This window comes from Hyperolius riggenbachi, chromosome 4, assembly GCF_040937935.1.
Source record: "Hyperolius riggenbachi isolate aHypRig1 chromosome 4, aHypRig1.pri, whole genome shotgun sequence".
NCBI classification, from domain to species: Eukaryota; Metazoa; Chordata; class Amphibia; order Anura; family Hyperoliidae; genus Hyperolius; species Hyperolius riggenbachi.
The window spans coordinates 387,199,212-387,222,619 of NC_090649.1; the positions used below are offsets into that span (position 1 = coordinate 387,199,212).

The 23,408-nt window shown below is 45.0% G+C and overlaps 1 protein-coding gene across 2 annotated transcripts in view; it reads left to right on the forward strand.

Annotated features, from left to right (window-relative positions):
• Window positions 1–1,318: 1,318 nt before the first annotated feature.
• Window positions 1,319–23,408, forward strand: part of CEBPZOS (CEBPZ opposite strand) — a 32,019-nt gene continuing 9,929 nt past the window's right edge. The window contains exons 1-2 of one of the 2 annotated variants that reach the window (XM_068232141.1): window positions 1,319–1,531; window positions 20,794–20,926. In XM_068232141.1, coding sequence (XP_068088242.1) covers window positions 1,370–1,531; window positions 20,794–20,926 — 295 coding nt within the window. In that variant the 5' untranslated portion in view covers window positions 1,319–1,369. The remainder of the gene's footprint in view (window positions 1,532–20,793; window positions 20,927–23,408) is intronic. The other variant, XM_068232140.1, reaches the window with a different exon arrangement.

Consider the following 23,408-nt stretch of genomic DNA (forward strand, 5'->3'; position numbering starts at 1 on the left):
TGAACGGATCACGACTCCATCCCTCAGGCGGCATGTGAGGGGGAGGGATGGAATGGAGTACACAATGGCTTCGACCACTGATTGGCTAAGTCAATCCAGCAGTTCACATCTCTTAGTAACACATCGGGATCACCGTACACACGACACACTGGAAGGCCAAGAACTATGTGGTGTGTCATTGCATTTCTTACTTCCAGATGCTAAAATAAGACACAAAGGAGTGACAACTTCTAGGAGTTCTGGTTCACCACGAGAGTGCTGGACAATCAGTAACTTCAGATAGTAAAAAAGGAAAGGAGGACAAATAAAAATGTTTTACTAGTGCATTATTCTTAAAGTAAACCTAAACTAATTTTAAAAAAATCTGGTGTAACTTACCTGGGGCTTCTACTGGCCCCTGTAGCCGCCCTGTGCCCACATTGGGACAAACCGATCCTCCACATCGGCTCAGTTTCGTTTCTGACGACTCAGCCAGTCGATGGACACTGTGCCTGCAAGGCCCTGAGCGTCCTCAATCACGCTCCTGTCTCCGGGAGCGTCCAGCGCACGTGCAAGGTTTCCTCGTACTGCGCATGCACAGGACGTTCCCAGCGGCATGATCGAGGAAGCTTGCAGCCAGGGTCGCACAGGCGCAGTGGTCATCAACTGGCAAAGTCGTCAGAAATGAAACTTGAGTCGCTATGGGGGATTGGTTTGTCCCTGCGCGAGCACAGGGCGGCTGCAGAAGGCCCAGGTGAATTAAACTGGATTTTTTTTCAATTAGTTTAGTTTTCCTTTAATCCGTATGTCTGGAGATGTGGTATGGTATGTGATTAATGCTTCTGTGCTAAACATAATCCTCTTTTTCATCCCTGAAAGTTAGAAGGTACGCTTAGGAGGCACTATGCTGCTATCCCAGGCAGGTTCTACCAACTTTTGACAACAGTACCGCCTTTATCCTGGTTATAGCTGAAAAGCTAAACAGACCTTTTTTTATTTTTATCCCAAGCATGAGCTATATTTCCTAATTGAGCTCTCCAGCAAGACCTATCCTTATGCCAGCTTAGGACTCAGGTTCCTGGATGTAAATGAATAACAATTACACCAATTATGCATCATGCTACTATTTTTTTATGTTTATTCTCAGAATCATCAGCCTTTGCACTGCTGTATTACGCCCCCGGTGAACTAGTCTATCCTCCTATCAGCTGCGACCCCAACACAACATACAGTTCCCAGCGCGCCTACTAGTGACGTGCGCGACGGTCACGTGTCTTTCTGACGTCACTAGGGTCCTTTAGCCCACTAGAAATTTAGTATGAACCGAATGATCGTTTGTCTCTGTTATTTTAAAATACTGCCCTGCTATACAGACAACTTACTATCGCATATGAATAGTTATCTGCTGGGAAATTATGGGGATGTTTTTAAACTTGCACATTTTGTGTCAGAGCGGATGCAGGTTGTGAGGTTTCAGCCATTTCTTTGCTGCACACTTACTGTCTTCAAGAGCAGTGTGTCATTTGTGCGCTGCTACTGCAGTGTTAACATGGTGAGTGTTTAGTGACTGGAAAGGCTGGAATGATTCATTTCTGTGTCAGTGTACCTGTGTCATGTGTGCATAGCTCCCAGCTGTCTCTCTTTTGGAGGGACAGTCCCTCTTTGGGAGCCCTGTCCCTCTTTCCTCCTCATTTGTCCCTCTTTCTATGTAAATATATATATGTCTCTACTAGAAAATGTATTTGATCCCATCCTCTAAATTGATATATTACTAATTTTAAAATGTTAATATGAAATAAAATGAACCAGCATAGAAAGGACCAGTGTGGTTTGAATTATAAAACAACATTTTTTTTTTTATAAAATCTTTATGGTATGCGTGACTAGGTGTGTGGTGGGGGCGTGGCTTAAGTGTCCCTGTTGCTAATCTCAAAAAGTTGGGAGTTATGTGTGTGCATAGGTAATATATAATGTATTATATAGATAACATGCATATAAGATCACCAAAGACAGGAAATGTCTCTCCAGAGGTGAGGACACTGCCATTGTGTATGTCTGTATACTTAAGTATTACATACGGTGACTAGCCGTTCCACTTTACCCAGGACACATCCCAGATTCGGGGGGTCCCCTGTCTTGGGCTGCAATTTGTCCGGGGTTAGCTGCTGATGTACCATCATTTCTGCCTGCGCGTTGTATTAGCCTATCAGACGTCCTGGCCACGGATCTCTGTACACAGACACCTCCGATCCATCCCTTCAGTAGCAGCTCCGCCCCCATTATGCTGCCTGCCTATTTGTATGACGTCTCTGACAATGTTGGGCAGGGCCATGATGAGGACGAACAGAGGAAGGGCGGCTGTGGTGCGCTTATAATCATAGCTACCACCCAGCAGCACCCAGTTCTGTGTTTTTATATCTGATGTAATATTTGCTGCATTTCATATACACTCACCTAAAGGATTATTAGGAACACCATACTAATTTGGGGTTTGACCCCCTTTCACCTTCAGAACTGCCTTAATTCTACGTGGCATTGATTCAACAAGGTATTGAAAGCATTCTTTAGAAATGTTGGCCCATATTGATAGGATAGCATCTTGCAATTGATGGAGATTTGTGGGATGCACATCCAGGGCACGAAGCTCCCGTTCTATCACATCCCAAAGATGCTCTATTGGTGAGATCCGGAGACTGTGGGGGCAATTTTAGTACAGTGAACTCATTGTCATGTTCAAGAAACCAACTTGAAATGATTCGGGCTTTGTGGCTTGGTGCAATATCCTGCTGGAAGTAGCCATCAGAGGATGGGTACATGGTGGTCATGAAGGGAGGAAAATGGTCAGAAACAATGCTCAGGTAGCCCGTGGCATTTAAACGATGCCCAATTGGCACTAAGGGGCCTAAAGTGTGCCAAGAAAACATCCCCCACACCATTACCCCACCACCACCAGCAGCCTGCACAGTGGTAACAAGGCATGATGGATCCATGTTCTCATTCTGTTTACGCCAAATTCTGACTCTATCGAGACTCATCAAACTAGGCAATATTTTTCCTGTCTTCAACTGTCCAATTTTGGTGAGCTTGTGCAAATTGTAGCTTCTTTTTCCTATTTGTAGTGGAGATGAGTGGTACCCGGTGGGGTGTTCTGCAGTTGTAGCCCATTCACCTCAAGGTTGTGCTAGTTGTGGGTTCACAAATGCTTTGCTGCACACCTCGATTGTAGCGAGTGGTTATTTCAGTCAACATTGCTTTTCAATCAGCTTGAATCATTCTCCTCTGACCTCTAGCATCAATAAGGCATTTTCGCCCACAGGACTGCCGCATACTGGATGTTTTTCCCTTTTCACACCATCCTTTGTAAACCCTAGAAGTGGTTGTGCGTGAAAGTCCCAGTAGCTGAGCAGATTGTGAAATACTCAGACTGGCCCCTCTGGCACCAACAACCATGCCACGCTCAAAATTGCTTAAATCGCCTTTCTTTCCCATTCTGACATTCAGTTTGGAGTTCAGGAGATTGTCTTGACCAGGACCACACCCCTAAAAGCATTGAAGCAACTGACGTGATTGGTTGATTAGATAACTGCATTAATGAGAAATTGAACAGGTGTTCCTAATAATTCTTTAGGTGAATGTATGTGGGGTAATATATGTATGTATGTGTCCCCCGGTTCACCACATCATGGGGGAAACACTGCTTTCTTATGTTCAAGGGGAATGTTGTCTAATAACCTTTAGGGTCACTTTGCCTAACTGTTTTGGGAGAAAACTCAAGCCCACTGCCTTTGAGTTACTGTTACATTAATTAGCTCCACCCACATCATGTCATGTCCCCTTCCTTTTGTTGGCTCCTAGCTCTGCAACCCCCCTCCCCCCATCTTCCAGGTTGGACCCAGAAAAATCTGGTCACTGTATGTTGCATCAAATCTGTTTTTACTACTGCTACTGTTGCAAATAACATGCAAATACTATATAATTACATATAGTATACTCAATTTCTTTGTTCCTTTCTTCCTCGACTTGTCCATGTACATCCCTCATTCATATTTATTTGTTCCTTTTTCTGGACTGATGTATAGAACTATGTAAATAGTGGTGGTCCCCTAATTACTAACAGATTCCATTCTGAGAGATTGTTTGCAAGTCAAATTTGTTTGTGAGTCATGTGTCAGGCATGATGCTACTTGAGGTGACTAGGGATGAGCTTCCAAATGCTTGATCCATGTTTTGACTGAAATGGACACTGTACACCTCTCCACTTGTGGCGAGAGGAGAATGTTTCAGAAGGACAGCCATCTCTTGCAATTCATCAATCAGGCCTGTATGGAGGCCAGACGGATGTAAATAGCACATGGCAGCCTGACTGGTGTTTGCCTAAAGGCACCTGAAGTACTCTCAGACCATAAGAAACAAAATTCTTTGGTCTGATGAGACAAAGATTAAACTATGTGGTTTGAATGCCAGGCGTAACCTTTTGAGGAAACCAGGCGCTGCTTATGACCAGGCCAATACCATGCCTACATTGAAGCATGGTGGTGGGAGCATCATGCTTTGGGGATGTTTTACAGCAGCAGGAACTGGGAGACTAGTCAGGATAAAGGGGAAGATGACTGCAGAGACATCCTGGATGAAAACCTTCTCCAGAGTGCTCTAGACTGGGGTGACGGTTCATCTTTCAGAAGACCACGACCCTACGCACACAGCCAAGATATCAAAGCAGTAGCTTTAGGACAACTCTGTGAATGTCCTTAAGTGGCCAAGCCAGAGCCCAGACTTGAATCAGAGATTGAATATCTATGGAGAGATCTTACTGACGCTTCCCATCCAACCTGATGAAGCTTGAGAGGTGCTGCAAAGAGGAATGGGTGAAATTGGCCAAGGATAGGTATGTCAAGCTTGTGGCATCCTATTCAAAAAGACTTGAGGCTGTTATTGCTGCCAAAGGTGCATTGGCAAAATATTGAGCAAAGGCTGTGAATATTCATGTACATGTGATTTCTCGCTCTTCTTTTTTTTTTTTTTATTTATTTATTTTTTTTAATACATTTGCCAAAACCTCAGGTTAACTTTTTTTTCATGGTATCATTATAGGGTGTTATGTGTAGAATAATCAGGAAAAAAATGAATTCATTTAGGAATACGACTGTAACATAGCAATATGGCAAAATTTTTGCTGTTTTCTGGCCACACCCCCTTCAGCACCTCCCTTTCCTTAATAACTTATTTAATGTCCTAACTAGAGGCGATGTGCCTGGATATATATGTTTTTTCTTCTTGTTACTGACCCCTGTGGCTAGGGTTTTAATTCAGTGCACTCCCTCCTTCCCCTGTATGTGTTTGTCAGCATGCACACAGCTTATGCTGGTGTATGTGCATGGTGCGCATGGATACATTACGTTAGCTCCCTTGTGCGATTGGTAAGATGCGCTATCTGTCCCAGGAGAGGACGTCAGGATGTGTGCTCCTAATCCTTAGATAGGTTTGATGCAATGAATGTTTGCATGTCTGCACTATGCATGTTACAGGGCCAGAGTCAGGACACTTATGTTTACCTGGGTACTTCTGCGCAGTATAGGTGACTAAGCATAAGAATGCATTCTTCTGTGAATTAAGACCCCAGCTTTTAACTTAGCTGTAGGGATAACAGTGGTGCCTGGATGAGTGAATCTGTGAATGCATTTGTTTGAACGTTTGCATGCGAGAGTGCAAAAGGTTAATAGATTGTTGCTGTTTTCTGGCCACACCCCCTTCAGCACCTCCCTTTCCTTAATAACTTATTTAATGTCCTAACTAGAGGCCATGTGCCTGGATATATATGTTTTTTTCTTGTAACATAGCAATATGGGGAAATTACATTCCAGATGCAATATATAGGCCCTCATCCTTCCTTGCACTAGTTGCAGGTGATCCAGCAGTCACAGCCCTACCCATCTCCCCCGAGATCCTAGTCATAGAACTCTCCCCTCAACCTTCCCATATGCCTTTATGTTATTTAATATTATGAATTTACTTAAATAAACATTACAGGGAGTGCAGAATTATTAGGCAAATGAGTATTTTGACCACATCATCCTCTTTATGCATGTTGTCTTACTCCAAGCTGTATAGGCTCGAATGCCTACTACCAATTAAGCATATTAGGTGATGTGCATCTCTGTAATGAGAAGGGGTGTGGTCTAATTACATCAACACCCTATATCAGGTGTGCATAATTATTAGGCAACTTCCTTTCCTTTGGCAAAATGGGTCAAAAGAAGGACTTGATGTAACGATCGGTGAAGCACAGAGAGGTCTGATTACCGGTGATCTGCAGTATCACGGGGAATACAGACGTATACCAGATTATAAGTGATCTGCAGTCTCACCGATAATCCAATATACTAGCTAACCTCTGTTCACCTGAGTAGAGTGTAGTGTTTTGGTGTAACAGTAACAAGCCTCAGCGCAGTCGGAAGTACTGCGCTGATTCCTTCCGCAGATCTGGACTCTCCAAGACGGGAGGAGTCAGACTGATAGTAGGAAGGTTAGTCTGAAAGTGACACTCAGGAGGAGATGCCACTGACAGGACGGGGAACCGCCTCCAATAGTGAGGTCGGTTCTCGAGGTCGGACAAGCCAGGTCGATACACACGGACAGATAAGGTACAAGATCAGGAGGCAAAAGCAGAGTCGAAGTACAGGCAAGGTTTGGCAACAGGGTATCAGATATATCAAGGTACAAAATCAGGAGACAGAAGCAGGGTCTAGGACGAGCCGGGGTACGGCAACAGAGTATCAGAGATATCGAGGTACAAGATCAGAGTTCAGGAGGATAGTCGAGACAGACAAAGGGTCATAACAGATAATCACAATCAAACTAGTACTTTAGCTATCAACAGAATCTAGCTAAGTGTAGGATTACAGCTCCAGCTGGTCCCGGCACACTTGCGGATCTGACTACGGATCTGAGTGCTCCCACGTATGTGATCGCACGCCAGACAAGGAACAAGTGAACAGCCAGCAGTATATATACTCAAGGACCTTTCCAGGACCTCCCTAATTGCTGGACCAATGAAAGTTGTGGAAAATGTCAGCTGACCAGCCTGGTCAGCTGACTACTTCTGGCTGTTATATAAGCTCTGTCTCTGTGCGCGCGCGCGTGTCACTCTGAATCCTGGTGGACTATCAGTCCCAGCCACACCAGAACTGTCTTGCAATGTATCTTGAGCACCACGTGTGGGGGCCGCTTCCAATGCGGATTCCACCGTTCCCAATGCGGATTCCGCCGCTCTGCCTAAGCGGCATGCGGCGGTTTTTTCGCGTTGTGACGCCCTGCTGGACGCGGAAACAGCCGCCTCACCTTGAGAGACGGCGGCTTTTCCGCGTTTCCTTACACTTGACAGGCCAGAAAAGTCAAAAATAGTGAGATATCTTGCAGAGGGATGCAGCACTCTTAAAATTGCAAAGCTTCTGAAGCGTGATCATCGAAAAATCAAGCGTTTCATTCAAAATAGTCAACAGGGTCGCAAGAAGCGTGTGGAAAAACCAAGGTGCAAAATCACTGCCCATGAACTGAGAAAAGTCAAGCGTGCAGCTGCCAAGATGCCACTTGCCACCAGTTTAGCCATATTTCAGAGCTGCAACATCACTGGAGTGCCCAAAAGCACAAGGTGTGCAATACTCAGAGACATGGCCAAGGTAAGAAAGGCTGAAAGACGACCACCACTGAACAAGACACACAAGCTGAAACGTCAAAACTGGGCCAAGAAATATCTCAAGACTGATTTTTCTAAGGTTTTATGGACTGATGAAATGAGAGTGAGTCTTGATGGGCCAGATGGATGGGCCCGTGGCTGGATTGGTAAAGGGCAGAGAGCTCCAGTCCGACTCAGACGCCAGCAAGGTGGAGGTGGAGTACTGGTTTGGTCTGGTATCCTCAAAGATGAGCTTGTGGGGCCTTTTTCGGGTTGAGGATGGAGTCAAGCTCAACTGCCAGTTTCTGGAAGACACCTTCTTCAAGCATTGGTACAGGAAGAAGTCTGCATCCTTCAAGAAAAACATGATTTTCATGCAGGACAATGCTCCATCACACGTGTCTAAGTACTCCACAGCGTGGCTGGCAAGAAAGGGTATAAAAGAAGAAAAACTAATGACATGGCCTCCTTGTTCACCTGATCTGAACCCCATTGAGAACCTGTGGTCCATCATAAAATGTGAGATTTACAAGGAGGGAAAACAGTACACCTCTCTGAACAGTAACAAGTGCTCCTAATCCATTGATAGGTTTGATGCAATGAATGTGTTTGCATGTCTGCACTATGCATGTTACAGGGCCAGAGTTAGGACACCTATGTTTACCTGGGTTCTTCTGCGCAGTATAGGTGACTAAGCATAAGAATTCATTCTTCTGTGAACTAAAACCCTGGCTTTTAACTTAGCTGTAGGGATAACAGTTGTGCCTGTATGAGTGAATCTGTGAATGCATTTGTTTGAACATTTGCATGCGAGAGTGCGAAGGGTTAATAGATTTTTTCTCTGAACAGTGTCTGGGAAGCTGTACGCAATGTTGATGGTGAACAGATCAAAACACTGACAGAATCCATGGATGGCAGGCTTTTGAGTGTCCTTGCAAAGAAAGGTGGCTATATTGGTCACTGATTTGTTTTTGTTTTGTTTTTGAATGTCAGCAATGTATATTTGTGAATGTTGAGATGTTATATTGGTTTCACTGGTAAAAATAAATAATTGAAATGGGTATATATTTGTTTTTTGTTAAGTTGCCTAATAATTATGCACAGTAATAGTCACCTGCACACACAGATATCCCCCTAAAATAGCTAAAACTAAAAACAAACTAAAAACTACTTTCAAAAATATTCAGCTTTGATATTAACCTTCCTGGCGGTAAGCCCGAGCTGAGCTCGGGCTATGCCGCGCAGGAGGCTTTCTCAGGCCCTGCTGGGCCGATTTACTCACTTTTTTTTTTTTGCAACACGTAGCTAGCACTTTGCTAGCTGCGTGTGCATTCCGATCGCCGCTGCCCCGCGCTTGATTGCCGCGCCGTGCCGACCCCACCCCCTTTCTTTGAATGGGATTTCCTGATCAAAGATCGCCAGAGGCGTTCGAAGTGGGCGAGGGGATGCGGCTGTACAGCGGCTATCATGTAGCGAGCCCTAGGCTCGCTACATGATTTAAATTTTTTTTTTTAAATAGTGCTGCGCTGCCCCCTGGCGGTTTCTAATAGACCGCCAGGAGGGTTAATGAGTTTTTTGAGTTCATTGAGAACATGATTGTTGTTCAATAATAAAATTATTCCTCAAAAATACAACTTGCCTAATAATTCTGCACTCCTTGTAGAAAGTGTCTGTTACATTTGAAATCAAATCTTAGCTTGGGATAAAGAATGAAAATGCCCCGTAAAAAATTTCAATACACCATAACGTGAAGTGGGTAGTTTAGAAAAAACCCACCTCCACTTCTGGGGTACTTTATACAATTACGTGGGCTTGCAACTAAGTTAATAAACTCATAAACAAAACTAATAAAAAAAAAAAAAAACTAATTAAGCCCTCACAATTTCAAAAATAACCACTTTATTGTGGACAACCCTCAGTGGGGAGCATCAAAGATTCACAGAACATATAAAAGAACCGTTAAAACATTTTTTGGTACAGATAGCTCTGTAGATACATAGTGATATGGGCACACATTACACATTGGACCCATAATGACCTGGGCACACAATACATATTAAAAACTCAATTGTGGATTAATTGCTTTTGGGAAAGGGGGGGGGGGTGCTGCTGAGATGAGGGCCAGAATAGTGTGGGGGGGGGGAAATAAAGTTTCTGTGTCTGGAAGTTCTGATGGTTATGGACCTGAGGCAGTGACGAGATGGTAGTAGATTGATGTAACGGTTGCTGTGGGAGGGATCTTTTGTGATCCTGATGGCCCTGGATCACAATCTGGAGGTGTAAAGGAGTTCTAGAGATGGGGGGGAGGTACCAATGATCTTCTCTGCAGCCTTGATGTCTCTCTGTAGCTTGTGCTTTTCAGTCATCGAGGTTCCCACATACAATACATACAAGATAGAGCATAGGATCAACTTAATGGTGGCAGAGTAGACGCAGGTCAGAAAGGTGTGAGACATTCCAACCTTTTTATAGTTAGCACAAGAACAGCCATTGTTGAGCCTTTTTCTGTGTTTCGGAGGCTTTCTCTTCCCACCTTAGGTCCCTGGAGATGGTGGTACCCAAGAGGCGAGCGCTGGGGACTCTGTCGACCTCTGAGCCCTCAATGAGGATCGGGGGGGGGGGGGGGGGAGTTCAGGGATGTTTTCTGTGAAGTCGATGGTCAGTTGAACAGTTTTTGCTGAATTGAGGGTAAACTTACTGTCTCTTCACCAGTTGCAGATCCTCTCAGTCTCCTGTCAGTAGGCTTATTCTCCGCTCTTGTCCACGAGGCCTATGATGGTGGTGTCATCTGCAAATTTGATTACTTTGACAGAGTCATTCTTGGTGGTGCAGAATTACAATCACAGCCACAACCAAGCCACGCACATGCTGTGTACGACTGTACACACCTCCACCACTCCCACACAGTCTGGCCAGCGGGAATTTAAACAACCCGCCTTAAAGAGGATCTGTATCTAAAAAAATGCCCCAAGGGGGGTATTCATCTTGGGAGTGGGAAGCCTCTGGATCCTATCAAGGCTTCCCCCGTCCTCCTCCGTCCCACAGCGGCAACGATAGAGCTCCCCCAATGGCGGGGATGGAAATATTTACCTTCCTGGCTTCAGCGCAGGCGCAATAGCTGCTCTCGGCTCTGAAACAGGCGGAAATAGCAGATCCCAGTCGGGTTTGCTCCACTGAGTAGGCGAAAGTCTCCTGCACTTGCGCAGTAGACTGGACCCGATTGAGATTGTCTATTTCCCACTATTTCTGAGCGGAGAGCCGCAACAGCGCCACCACTGAAACAGGGAAAGGTAAATATTGCATAGCCTGACAAATTGTCGGCTGTACATTCCGTGGGCCAGAGCGAGACCACTGTGGGATGGGGGAAGCTTCGGTAGGATCCAGAGGTTTCTCCCTCCCGTGGTGAGTACCCCCCAGTAGCATTTTTTTTTTCATACAGACTCTCTTTAAACTAAGCATCTGGTTGAATTATTAGCACTTGCAGTACACTGTGCATCATTCAACGGACTTGCCAAATGATTGAAATCTCCTTGATCCAGAATTTGATCCAGGAGCTGAAATTATTTTATCGATTTGTATCACTTGATTTTGATCAGATTCCAGCAGAAGTCTGAAAATTAAACAAAAGGCCGTAAATCACCAGCTTTACAGAGAACAGGGTGGTATAAAGTGTCCTGACACTTTCACCCACACACAGACAGTAAGAATTACTTTTTTTGATCAAGTTACAACTGAAATCTTTTGAGTGAGACTCTAGTTTTCATTTCTTGTTTTTATCAACTTTAACCAAATAAAGTACACTTGAAAAAAAAATATGTTTAATCATCTAGGCCTTCAACCTCACCTCCCCCCCCCCCCCCCCCCCCGCCACATCCCTATAAGACTTTCAGGTCCCATGGTCCCTGCTGGGTCCCCTCTGTTGTGCCCCTGTCCCCTCCTAGACTCGAACTCCAGTCGCCAGCCACTGCCCATGCACAGTCCAGCACGCGTGCCTCCTCGATTGCACTCCTGTGGTGTGGGAGCACTCAGCACATGCCTGGTGCAATTATTTTTAGAACCGCGCATGGACAGAAGGCTCATCTAGACTGCCTATATTTATTTAGGTCAGGAGTGTTTGTTAGTGCTTATGCAACAACCAGCTATGACAAAGAATACATCTATACATTAAGCATTTATAAGAATGGCAAAAAAGGTGGAAAAAAAAATTAGGCTGGCAAAGATTGAAGCGGAAAATCAAATCACTAGGGATATCAAATCTAATCCAAAGAAATTTTACAAGTACATCAACTCTTAAAAAAAAAAAAGTATACTGTATTGGACTCCTAAAGGATGATGGATTGAACTCAATCGTGGATGACCAAAATGAGTGGAGCTATTGAATGCTTGCGTTGCTTCTGTCTTCACAAGGGAAACATTGATGAGGCAAATTACAGATGCAGAAGAGCCTAATTGTAATATTAAATACTTAAAGGAGTTATCAGGTAAAATGAGGTTTACTCACCTGGGGCTTTCTCCAGCCCCTTGCAGCAAACTGTCCTACGCCGACCGCTCTGCTCCCCGCCGCAGTCCCGGTCTTGCTGCATGGTGCAGAGGCCAACCCCGCGGTCGGCCTCTGCACCATGCAGCGAGACCGGAACAGTGGCGGGGAGAAAGCCCCAGGTGAGTAAACCTCATTTTATTCATTTTGCCTGATAACCCCTTTAAAGGAGTTGTCAGGCAGTTTGCCGCAGACCACGTGGCCATGATTGAGGAAGGACGACCCCGTGGTCGGCCTCTGCACCGTGCGACGAGAGCGAGCGGGACAGCGGAGGTGACAGCGTGGGACAATTGGCTGCAAGGGGCTGGAGAAAGCCCCAGGTGAGTAAAGTTTTTTTTTTTTCTTTTTTTTTTTTTTTTTTTGCCTGATGACTCCTTTAACACAGGAAGAAGTGAAGGCAAGACTAAATAAAATTAAAACAGATAAGGCACCTGGCCGGATGGCATGCATCCTTGGGTCCTAAGGAAATTAAGTTCAGTTATAGATAAAACCCTTTATCTTATCTTTTGTGACTCTCCTTTTACTGGCAGAGTTCCAATAGATTGAAGTACAGCCACATTTTCCCATTATTTAAGAAGGGCAAAAAAAAATCAGGAAATTATAGACCTGTAAGCTTAAAGGGAAGGTTCAGGGACTGTTAAAAAAAAATAAAAATCCGCATCCACTTACCTGGGGCTTCCTCCAGCCCGTGGCAGTCAGGAGGTGCCCTCGGCGCCGCTCCGCAGGCTGCCGGTGGCCGACCCGACCTGGCTAGGCCGGCGGCCAGGTCGGGCTCCTTCCGCGTTCCAAAATGCGCCTCACGGCGGCGCGCTGACGTCATCGGACGTCCTCCGGGCTTTACTGCGCAGGCTCAGAACTACTGAGCATGCGCAGTAAAGCCCGGAGGACGTCCGATGACATCAGCGCGCCGCCGTGAGGCGCATTTTGGAACGCGGATGGAGCCCGACCTGGCCGCCGGCCTGGCCAGGTCGGGTCGGCCACCGGAGACCACCGGCAGCCTGCGGAGCGGCGCCGAGGGCACCTCCTGCCTGCCACGGGCTGGAGGAAGCCCCAGGTAAGTGGATGCGGATTTTTTTTTTTTTTTACAGTCCCTGAACCTTCCCTTTAATGTCAGTTGTGTGCAAACTATTTGAGGGGTTACTAAGAGATACTTTAGAAAACGTCATAGCAGAGAATAATCTTATTTCTCAGCATGAGCATGGGTTTATTAAGGACAGGTCCTGTTTGACCATAGGCGCTACCGAGATCCAAGTGGAGGGGTCATCTGAGCAGTCCTCTGACCCCCGTGAGATAAAAAGCTGGAAAGATTGGGCCTCTATATTGAACCCATTCCAGCAAGAGGTTCCTGAGGGGAAACCAGATGGGGTTTTATTTGTGCCACTACAGTTTAGATTCAAAATTCTCCATATATTTCATACTCATAAAAATGCCGGTCACCCTGGTGTGGCCCGCACTCTGGAGTTACTGGACAGATGTGTATGGTGGCCCTCTATGGTGTCTGATTGTAAAGACTTTGTCGGTAGTTGCTCTGTGTGTGCTAGGAGTAAGTCGTCCAGACGGGCTCCTGTGGGTACACTACAGTCACTTCCAGTGCCAGAGCAACCATGGACCCACTTGTCCATGGACTTTGTGGGTGAATTGCCTAGGTCTGATGGGAAAACAGTCATATGGGTGGTAGTCGATAGGTTCAGCAAGATGGCCCGTTTCATTCCCTTGGACGGACTCCCCACTGCACAGGAACTGGCGGAACTCTTCATCCACCACATTTTTAGATTACATGGGATTCCAGAGAATGTGGTGTCAGATAGGGGAGTCCAGTTCGTTTCCAGATTTTGGAGGGCCTTATGTCATCATTTGGGTATGAATCTATCATTTTCTTCCGGCTAACTCCCACAGACAAACGGGCAGACCGAAAGGGTTAATCAGGCTCTAGAGCAATTTCTTAGGTGTTACGTGGCAGAGACTCAGATGGATTGGGTCAAATTTCTGCCCTTCGCAGAATTTGCCCACAATAATTTGAAGTGCGCTTCCTCTGGATTCTCCCCTTTTCAGGTTGTAACAGGAAGATCGCCAAAGTTCTCTCCTCTGCCTGTGGTCTCATCTCCCTTCCCGGCTTTGGAGGAGTGGCAGGGAACACTAAGAGAGATCTGGGAAATGGTCAAGAATAATCTAAAAAAGGCTTTCGCTACCCAGAAAAGACAGGCAGATAGGAGACGTTCTGTAGAGTGAAACTTTGCACCGGGTGATAAGGTGTGGGTGTCTACCCAGCACTTGGCCTTAAAGCAACCTTCTGTTAAATTGGGTCCTACATTTATAGGGCCATACTCTGTATCCAAGAAAGTCATTAACGTGACCTATGTGGTTGCACTTCCACCCAGCATGAGAGGTGTCAAAACTTTCCATGTGTCCCTTTTGAAACCTGCTGTGCATGTGGATTCCTGCTGTGCATGTGGATGGGGAACCGGAATACGAGATAGAGCAGATTTTGGATTCTCGGGTGGTACGTAACTCCATACAGTACCTGGTTCATTGGAGGGGGTATGGCCCAGAGGAGAGATCTTGGGTACCAATTTCTCATATGCATGCAGAAGAACTCAGGGAGGACTTTCATAGATTACATCCTGACAGACCAGGTGGTTCGTGTTCGGAGTCCACCCCTAGAGGGGAGGGTACTGTAACATCCCCTGTGATGGCGGCTGCGGGTACACAGGATACCTCTGCAGCCGCCTTTGTTCTCGGTACTGAGGCCTCATCCGTTCCGCTGTCGTCTAGCACGCCAGGGACGGGACTGTCAGTTGCTCATAGGGTCGCTGTCTCACGCGGGCGCGCGGAGACAGGACCTTTATGCTGGAAGAAGGCGCGTCAGCTGACCTGCCGGTCGGCTGACGTCGGGAGAGACTCACGGCGCCCGGATTGGCTGATTGGCCGGGGTGTGGCTGTGGGCTCTCCTCGCTGCTTCATAAGCGTTCTCCGCTCACTTGCAAACTGTCTGCTGTTGCAAATACGTCAGTGTTAGCGCTTAGACCTTAGACTAATTCCAGTGTGTTTTGATCTGGGAGGAAACCAGGGATTTCACACAAGACTAGGATTATTGCCTTATTGTATTATAGATATTCTGTGTACGACTCTGGCTTATCTCTGACTTTGATTCTGCTCTACGTTTCTGTACTTCTGCCCATCTGATCTAAGTTGCCGAACCTCTGCCTGAATCATTACTATTCTCTTGCCTTCTGATTTTGTACTGTACCAGCCTGTCTGTTGCTGAACCTTGCCTGTCTGACCCTTCTACTCTACAGTGAGCGCTTGTCACTGGAGAGGTGCTCTGATAGTACTCACCAGCCCCTCTGGTGAGGTCTAGCTAAACTATCTAGTTACTATTGTTGATAGTACCCACCAGCTCCTCTGGTGAGGTCTAGCTAAACTATCTAGTTACTATTGTTGGTAGTACCCACCAGCTCTTCTGGTGGGGTCTAGCTACTATTTAGTTACTGTTGCTGATAGCGCTCACCAGCCCCTCTGGTGTGGGCTCCTAGCTACCCAGCTTCTATCTTGGCTAGTACCCTCCAGCTCCTCTGGTGGGGTCTAGCACAGATTGGTTGCAGATAGTACCCACCAGCTCCACTGGTGAGGTTTAGTCAAACTATCTGCCATTTCCTCTGGTAGTTCTCTCCAGACCCTCTGGTGAGATCTACCCTCTACTGTTGCACCAAACACTATTGTCACTACATCTCTGCATTCTATACTTGCATTATTGGTGATTCTGCAGATCACACAATAATCAGATGTCTGTGTTGCTACACCAATACGTTATACAATCGTTACACTTTTCTGTTAACAATGGCTTTCTTCTTGCCACTCTTCCATAAAGGCCAACTTTGTGCAGTGCACGACTAATAGTTGTCCTATGGACAGATTCCCCCACCTGAGCTGTAGATCTCTGCAGCCCATCCAGAGTCACCATGGTCCTCTTGACTGCATTTCTGATCAGCGCTCTCCTAGTTCGGCCTGTGAGTTTTGGTGCACGGTCTTGTCTTGGTAGGTTTACAGTTGTGCCATACTCCTTCCATTTGTGAATGATCGCTTGAACAGTGCTTTAGGATGTTCAAGGCTTTGGAAATCTTTTTGCAGCCTAAGCCTGCTTTAAATTTCTCAATAATTTTATCCCTGACCTGTCTGGTGTGTTCTTTGGACTTCATGGTGTTGTTGCTCCCAGTATTCTCTTAGACAACCTCTGAGGCCGTTACAGAGCAGCTGTATTTGTACTGACATTAGATTACACACAGGTGCACTCTATTTAGTCATTAACACTCATCAGGCAATGTCTATGGGCAACTGACTTTACTCAGACCAAAGGGGGCCGAATAATTTCGCACACCCACTTTGCAGTTATTGTAAAAAATGTTTGGAATCATGTATGATTTTCGTTCCACTTCTCACGTGTACACCACTTTGTGTTGGTCTTTCACGTGGAATTCCAATAAAATTGATTCATGTTTGTGGCAGTAATATGACAAAATGTGGAAAACTTCAAGGGGGCCGAATACTTTTGCAAACCACTGTAGAAGTACTCATTGACATCAAGTTAAATAATCATATTCAATGTGATGCTGCTGCAGCTGAGGCAAACAAAATTTTTAGATGCATTGAAAGGGAAATAAAAACTTGGGATGCTAGCATGATATTGCCCCTGTTTAACTCTCTAGTAAGGCTGCATCTGAAATATGTAATTTAGTTCTGGGCACCACATTACAGGAAAGGTATTGCAGTTTTAGAGCAGCTGCAGAGACGAGCAACAAAATTGATTAGAGGGATGGAAGATCTGACCAGAAAAGGTTAGATAAACTGGGCTTATTTAGTCTAGAGAAAAGACGTCTAAAGGTCCGTACACACGCCGGACTGGAGGCAACGACGGGCCTGGCGGATCGCTCAGAAACAGCCGTATCAGTCCGCCGACAGACTGTACACACGCCGGACTGTCGCTGTAACGCCCACCCAGCGGGAGGTGACGACGGACCCGTCGTTGCCTCCAGTCCGGCGTGTGTACGGACCTTTAGACACATGTAAATAACATGTATAAATACATTAGAGGGCACTATAAAAGCTTGACGGATGAGCTTTTTTTGTTTCCGTAAGCTTTTGCAAAGGACCAGGGGACATGATCTGCACATGGAGGAAAAACGTTTTAGCCATTTATTTAGGAAAGAGTCCTTTACAGTAAGAGTGATTAAAATGTGGAATGCATTGCCACAGGAGGTAGTTATGGCAAGCTATATATCTGCAATTAAGGGGGGCTTACATGCTTTCTTTGCATTAAAAGACATCCATGGCTATAATTACTAGGTAATTCCCAGTGGTGTTGATCCAGGGAGTTTATCTGATTGCCGCCTGGAGTTGGCAAGGAATTTTTCCCTTTTGAGGCTAATTGGACCATGCCTTGTAAGGGTTTTTGCCTTCCTCAACAGGGATATGTGAGTGTACAGGCTAGTGTTGTACTTTATTTTCTGGTTGAACTCGAAAGACGTATGTATTTCAACCCAAGTAACTATTTAACCACTTCCCCCCCATAGCAGTTTTTACCCTAACGGACAAGACCAATTTTCACCTTTCAGTGCTCATCCCTTTCATTTGCCAATAGCTTAATCACTACTAATCACAATTAAATGATCTATATCTTGTTTTTTCCACCACCAATTGGGCTTTTTGGGGTTGAGATTTGTTTTCAGTAATTACTTTAATTTCTATGCATTTTAAAGGGAAAAACAAGGAAAATGAAAAAATACACTATTTCTCCAATTTCATCCCCTATAGTTTTAATATAAACACTGCTACTGTACATAAAACCCACACATTTTATCTTCCTGTTTTTTTCTGGTTATCACAAGATTTTAATTATGTCCCTAGTACAAAGTATGGTGACAATATAGTATTTGGAAATAAAGGTTTATTTTTTCTTTGGTGGTTTTTTTCCCCCACCATTTTCACATGCACGGGAATGCACTCGCACAGCGGCAGCAGCACTATCTGACTTATAAAAACGTTTAGGAGCCATTAAGAGGCTCTAGCAGGACGTTTTTATAAGTCAGCTTGTAATTAAGTGGTTAAAGGACTTTTCTCGCGAAAATCTTAAAATTTTAAATACATGGAAACATATACAAATAAGAAGTACGTTTCTTCCAGAGTAAAATGAGCCATAAATTACTTTTCTCCTATGTTGCTGTCACTTACAGTAAGTAATAGAAATCATCTGACATTACTGACAGATTTTGGACTAGCCCAACCTCTCATGGGGGGTTCTCTTTATTTTTAAAAGCACTTAGTAAATGGCAGTTGCTCCGTCCAACTGCCAAAAAAAGTGTGCAGTGAGCAGGGAGACTGGCCAGCATCTTTGTATAAATCTTTATCAGGGAATGTCTTTATAAAGAATAAAGGCCATGCTGAGAATCCCCTATGAAGAGATGGACTAGTCCAAAACCTGTTGGAAATGTCAGATTTCTAATACTTGCTGTAAGTGACAGCAACATAGGAGAAAAGTAATTTATGGCTCATTTTACTCTGGAAGAAATTAACTTCTTATTTGTATGTGTGTTAAATTTTAAGATTTCCGCGACAGTTCCTCGTTAACTATGGAGGCATCAGTGCTGCCAGCAACATTAAACCATGCTATTTGTTGTATAAGTTGGTACCGCATGAGGCGTGCCTGGGTTTTTATTTACCGTTACTATTTCTCCAGATTTGTCTTGGGGTGTGCAAGGCTGTGGAGTCGGAGTCGTGGAGTCGGGCAATTTTGGGTGCCTGGAGTCGGAGTCGGGAAAAAATGCACCGACTCCGACTCCTAATGAATTTGTAACTGTAATTAACCACTTCTCTACCACAGGGTTTTTCACCTAAAAACCACAGCAATTTTCACATTTAAGGGAGGCAAGGGTTAATGGGCTTAATGGGGGTATAATTTATTTAAAAAAAACATCACTGATGCTGATCAGTCACTAATGCTGTGCTAGTTATCTGAGATCCTCTTACGAGTGATCTCAGTAACTGTAACAGCATAGAGACTGATGCAATGTTTACACACATTCTGCATGAATGAGCACCGTCATTGGCTTTGTGAACACATGTTCACATCAGCCAATCACGGACCAGCGGGTGCCCGACGCGTATGCACATCCGCGTGCACGCGGACGCGATCGCGAACGTGATCTCGCACAGCAGCAAAATAAACAGGAGTTGCCTATCTACGCCCCTGTGACTCAGGTGAAGTTTAAAGGGGCGTAGATAAGCGTGGCAGAGGTTGTTAAGTGGTTAAAATAGAAAATATGATAAAATGTTCTATTTCTCAGATAATAGTCATTAAAAATAATGTATATATACAGTATATATACAGTAATAGCTGTGCTTAGTCCACAAAAATGAAATAAACCAATCAAAATTAGTTTTGTGTGCTGCTTCAATAAAGCAGTCCCCGTATTTTTAAGGTCAGATATACATATCTGATTGTGACTGTATATATGATGTGTACATAGGAATCTCTTATATATACTAAATAACATCTATGCTGTAAGAATAAAGCCTGATGTGTAGCTGTGTCACTAATAGAGATGGTCAACGAGATGGAAATAATTCTGCATTGATGCTGATTTATGCAAATGTATGCACTCTCTTTGCTCATGAAATCAAATAATTTGATATGTTGTTAAAATTTGATTTGGTGACTACAAATTAAAGGGTAACTGAGACGGATGAAAAGTAAAGTTTTATACATACCTGGGGCTTCCTCCAGCCCCCTTCAGGCTAATCAGTCCCTCGCTGTCCTCCACCACCCGGATCTTCTGCTATGAGTCCTGGTAATTCAGCCAGTCAGCGCTGTCCGGCCGCATGCCGCTCCCACAGCCAGGAACATCCTGCACCTGCGCAATAGTGCTGCACAGGTGTAGAATGCTCCTGGCGGCGGTGTGTGTGCATGCGCACTACGCCCGACTGACTCAAGTACCTGGACTCATAGCAGAAGATCCAGGTGGTGGAGGAGGACAACGAGGGACTGATTATCCTGAAGGCGGCTGGAGGAAGCCCCAGGTATGTATAAAACTTTAATTTCATCTGTCTCAGGTTTACTTTGTTACACAGTAGTACTATACTCCACATATGCACTCCCCACAGAGCTGCAGGGAATCCACTGAGAATGCTGTGCACATTGAACACAGAGGTGTTGTCTGTTTACAATCTCCTCATTCCTCTGCAGAGTACCTGCACATCATTCTTACATGTACCCACACTTACATTGCCTAGGGCCTGATAGATGTTCTTTGTTCCGGTTTGTACCTTTTACAAGTACTCTTACCAAGGACTAGTTTTAGTCTAAAGGGAATAAATATAGTATTCTACATATCCTTCTCACTTCAGTTGTCTTGTAAAATTCCTAAGCGTTGGCAGTTAAGAGACGAATTTCATGTTACATACTTTTAATCAACAAAATTGTAATATGCAAATTAGAGGAGTCGGAGTCGGTGGATTTTTGGACCGACTCCACAGCCCTGGGGGTGTGGCACACATAAATGTATTTTTGCTACAATATACAATAAGTCCTGCACATGATTCATCTCTTTAACAGATTCGAAGAGATCAAAGCAATATTTGGAAAATAAACCCTGTAAGTGTGAAGTTCTTCAAGGGTTTGTTAGTTCTTGAAATGGCTGCTTTCGGTGGTGTTTACTTACTGTACAAGAAAATGGATTCAAGCCAAGGTTAGTATCTATACTTTGCAGTTGGTATGTGTAGTTATAAGAATTTAAACATTCAAAAAGAAAATGTGTTTCAATCTTATTTAAATAAGTATTTGAAACTGAGTAAACAGAACACTCGGGTCAAGTTAATCTTCCACTAAAATGCTTGTGCATGCCATAATCCCGTCTTCACTACTGTAACACCCTAATCTGTGGTCTATCAAAAAGCAGACTGTCACCTCTGCAGTCCCTACTAAACTCTGCTGCCCGTCTCATCCACCTCTCTTCCAGATCCTCTGAGGCAGCCCCTCTCTGCCAATCCCCATTGGTTACCAGTTGCCCAAAGGATCCAGTTTAAACTTCTCACGCTTGCATACAAAACTCTACACAATTATTATTATTAGCTTTTAGTATTTATATAGCGCCGACATCTTCCGCAGCGCTGTACAGAGTATACATTGTCTTTTCACTAACTGTCCTTTAACCTTCCTGGCGGTAAGCTCGAGCTGAGCTCGGGCTATGCCGCGCAGGAGGATTTCTCAGGCCCTGCTGGGCCGATTTGCATAATTTATTTTTTTTTTGTACACGCAGCTAGCACTTTGCTAGCTGCGTGTACTGCCCGATCGCCTCCGCGCCGATTAGCCGCTACCCGCCGTGTCGCCCCCCCCCCACTCCAGACCCCATGCGCTGCCTGGCCAATCAGTGCCAGGCAGCGCTGAGGGGTGGATCGGGACTCCCTTTGACGTCACGACGTCGATGACGTCATCCCGCCCGTCGCCATGGCGTTCAGAACGGGATTTCCGGATGGGTAGGAGGATGCCGCTGCACAGCGGCTGTCATGTAGCTAGCGCTAGGCTAGATCCTAACGGATGCGGATCCTAACGGATGCGAACGGATCCAACATTAACCTATGGATCCGTTCACATTGGTCTGTTGGAACATATCCATTCCGCAGGATCCGCTGAACAGACCGCAAATTTTGTTCTGCAGCAATTTTTCCCGGACCACTGAGCCCAGCGGAACTGAAATGGAAGCTGAAGCACTGCATTATGGGCAATGAGAGAACAGAACATTTCTTCACACTAGTGGAGAAACAGACCGTTATAGCCATCAAAATTCACTTTGGTGATGGGGTCGGGGGGTGCGGTAGGGACGTGGGAAACGGAATGGAAGAAGCAGCTGAATGGCAACGGAGTGAAAATGGGATCCGTTTTCAAGAATACGGTTGCCACTTAACGCCAGTGTGAACCGGGCCTTACTCTAACTTCAAAGGCAATGAAAGTTTTAAATCATGTCTTTTGCAATAGAAGAAGTGAAGTGGGAAAAGCATGTTTTTTTTGGTTTGTTTGTTTTCCGCAGTGCTGCTCACAAATTCTCAGATACTAAAAAGTAAAAAGTTGACATTTCCTAAGATTTTTGACCATGTTAGCTCTGCATTAACAAGAACAGACTGGCTGGTGTCCCCCCTTGACTACTTCCTGTAGGGAAGAAGTTTGGAAAGTTCACATACACTGTTCAGTTAAAGTCAATGTCACTCGATTAAAAATATAAAAAGCCAGATACTTACCTAAGGAGAGGGTAGGCTCTGTGTCCTAATGAGCCTTTCCTTTCCTCTCCCGGTGCCCTCGTCGCAGTGGCAGCTCTTCCATTCGAATCCCCCGCCAAGGGGGACTTCGGAAGTTTTCGGGAGCCAAGTCCTCCCGAAGACACGCAGGTTCATACTGCGCACGCGCGATTAAGCGATAGAAGGTGTGTGCAGTCTGGAGCGGTCCGTCTTCGGGAGCACTCGTGCTCCTGAAGCCTCCATTCGGCGGCGGAGATGGCAGCATTTGACTGAATGAGAGGAGACAGAGCAGGGATCTGTGATCAGCCTGCCAGTCACGATTGGAGCTGGCAGGCTGAATTAAAGAAAAAAAAAGCTGTTTACATTTGTACAGCGCTGGGATCTAGCACATCGTGGTACAGGGGACTCCCTTGTCACTTAACTGTCCCTAGGAGTGGCTCACAATCTAATCCCTCTCATGGGCTGATGCCTATAAGAGGGTACTGTAGTGTATGTATCGCAGTCAGGACCAATTTAGGGAGAAGGGAGGGAAAAAATATTTTTTTATTACAAAAAAATCTTTTAAAATGAATAATAAAAATAAATAAATCGTAGACCACCAAAAAATGCTCTATTAGTGACAAGAAAATGAGGTCAAATTAAAAATAAATCGTTAAAGTGGCAAAGTGCTGAATTGTAAAAAATCGCCTGGTCACTAGAGGGGTGGAAACCACTAGTCGTCAAGTGGTTATATGTAAATGAGGGGGACATGGGGAGCAATTCACTAAGACATGTTCAGAAAAAATTTCATGTGAGGTAAATGACCTCATGCGGTAAAACCAAATAAGTCCTAAGCTTGGACTGATCCCAGACCTTAGGGGAATGTATCATTAGGGAATCTTTCAGGCTGCCATTTTAAATGCACAAAATAATAATATTGTATTAACTAGCAATGCACAA